Source organism: Corapipo altera, unplaced genomic scaffold (assembly GCF_003945725.1).
Source record: "Corapipo altera isolate COAL_440 unplaced genomic scaffold, ASM394572v1 59186, whole genome shotgun sequence".
Taxonomy (NCBI): Eukaryota; Metazoa; Chordata; class Aves; order Passeriformes; family Pipridae; genus Corapipo; species Corapipo altera.
In genome coordinates this window covers 1-674 of record NW_020886961.1, presented here as the reverse complement: position 1 = coordinate 674, position 674 = coordinate 1, and the positions used below count along the sequence as shown (strand labels likewise).

Genomic DNA, 674 nt, shown 5'->3' with positions numbered 1-674 from the left:
GGGGGGCACATGGGATTCTCCGTGTCCCAGGGATGGGGGGTGAGACAGGGATGGTCCATGTCCTGGGCATGGGATGAAACAGGAACCCTCCACGTGCCGGAGACACGGGGTGAAGAGGGGACACTCCGTGTCACGGATATTCGGGATGCTGAGATGCTCATGATCCAGATATCCGTGATCCTGATATTTCGGGTGCCCCGGGAACACCCCGGGGGTCCCGTGTGCCCAGGGCTGACCCCGCTGCCCTCCCCCCCCCGCCCCAGGTTACTCGGTGTCCTCCCTGCAGCTGCCGGGGGGGCAGCGCCTGTTGGTGGCCGGAGCCCCCCGATTCCAGCACAAGGGCAAAGTCCTCCTCTTCCAGCTGGACCCCGCGGGCACCGTGACAGTGACCCAGACGCTGATGGGGGAGCAGGTGAGGGGAGGCAGAGGGGCCGGGATGGGGGGTGGCGTTCGGGGGTCCCCCCCTCGTGGCCTCACAGCCCTTCTTCACTCCCCAGATCGGCTCCTACTTCGGCAGCGAGGTGCTGGCCCTGGACCTGGAGGGGGACGGGGCCACCGACCTGCTGCTGGTGGCAGCGCCCACCTACCTGGGGGGCCAGAGCAGGGAGGCGGGGAAGGTCTACCTGTACCGCGTGGGGCAGGTCAGGGGGGGCACCGCAGGGGCTGGGGGGGGG

At 69.0% G+C, this 674-nt stretch overlaps 1 protein-coding gene across 1 annotated transcript in view; it reads left to right on the top strand.

Moving 5' to 3' along the window:
* Nucleotides 1-662, top strand: part of ITGA10 (integrin subunit alpha 10) — a gene marked incomplete at both ends in the record, with an annotated part of 4,905 nt that extends 4,243 nt beyond the window's left edge. Inside the window, 2 exons of the mRNA XM_027632563.1 lie at nucleotides 264-412; nucleotides 498-662. Of these exons, the coding sequence (XP_027488364.1) occupies nucleotides 264-412; nucleotides 498-662 (314 nt within the window). The remainder of the gene's footprint in view (nucleotides 1-263; nucleotides 413-497) is intronic.
* Between the last annotated feature and the right edge of the window lie 12 nt (nucleotides 663-674).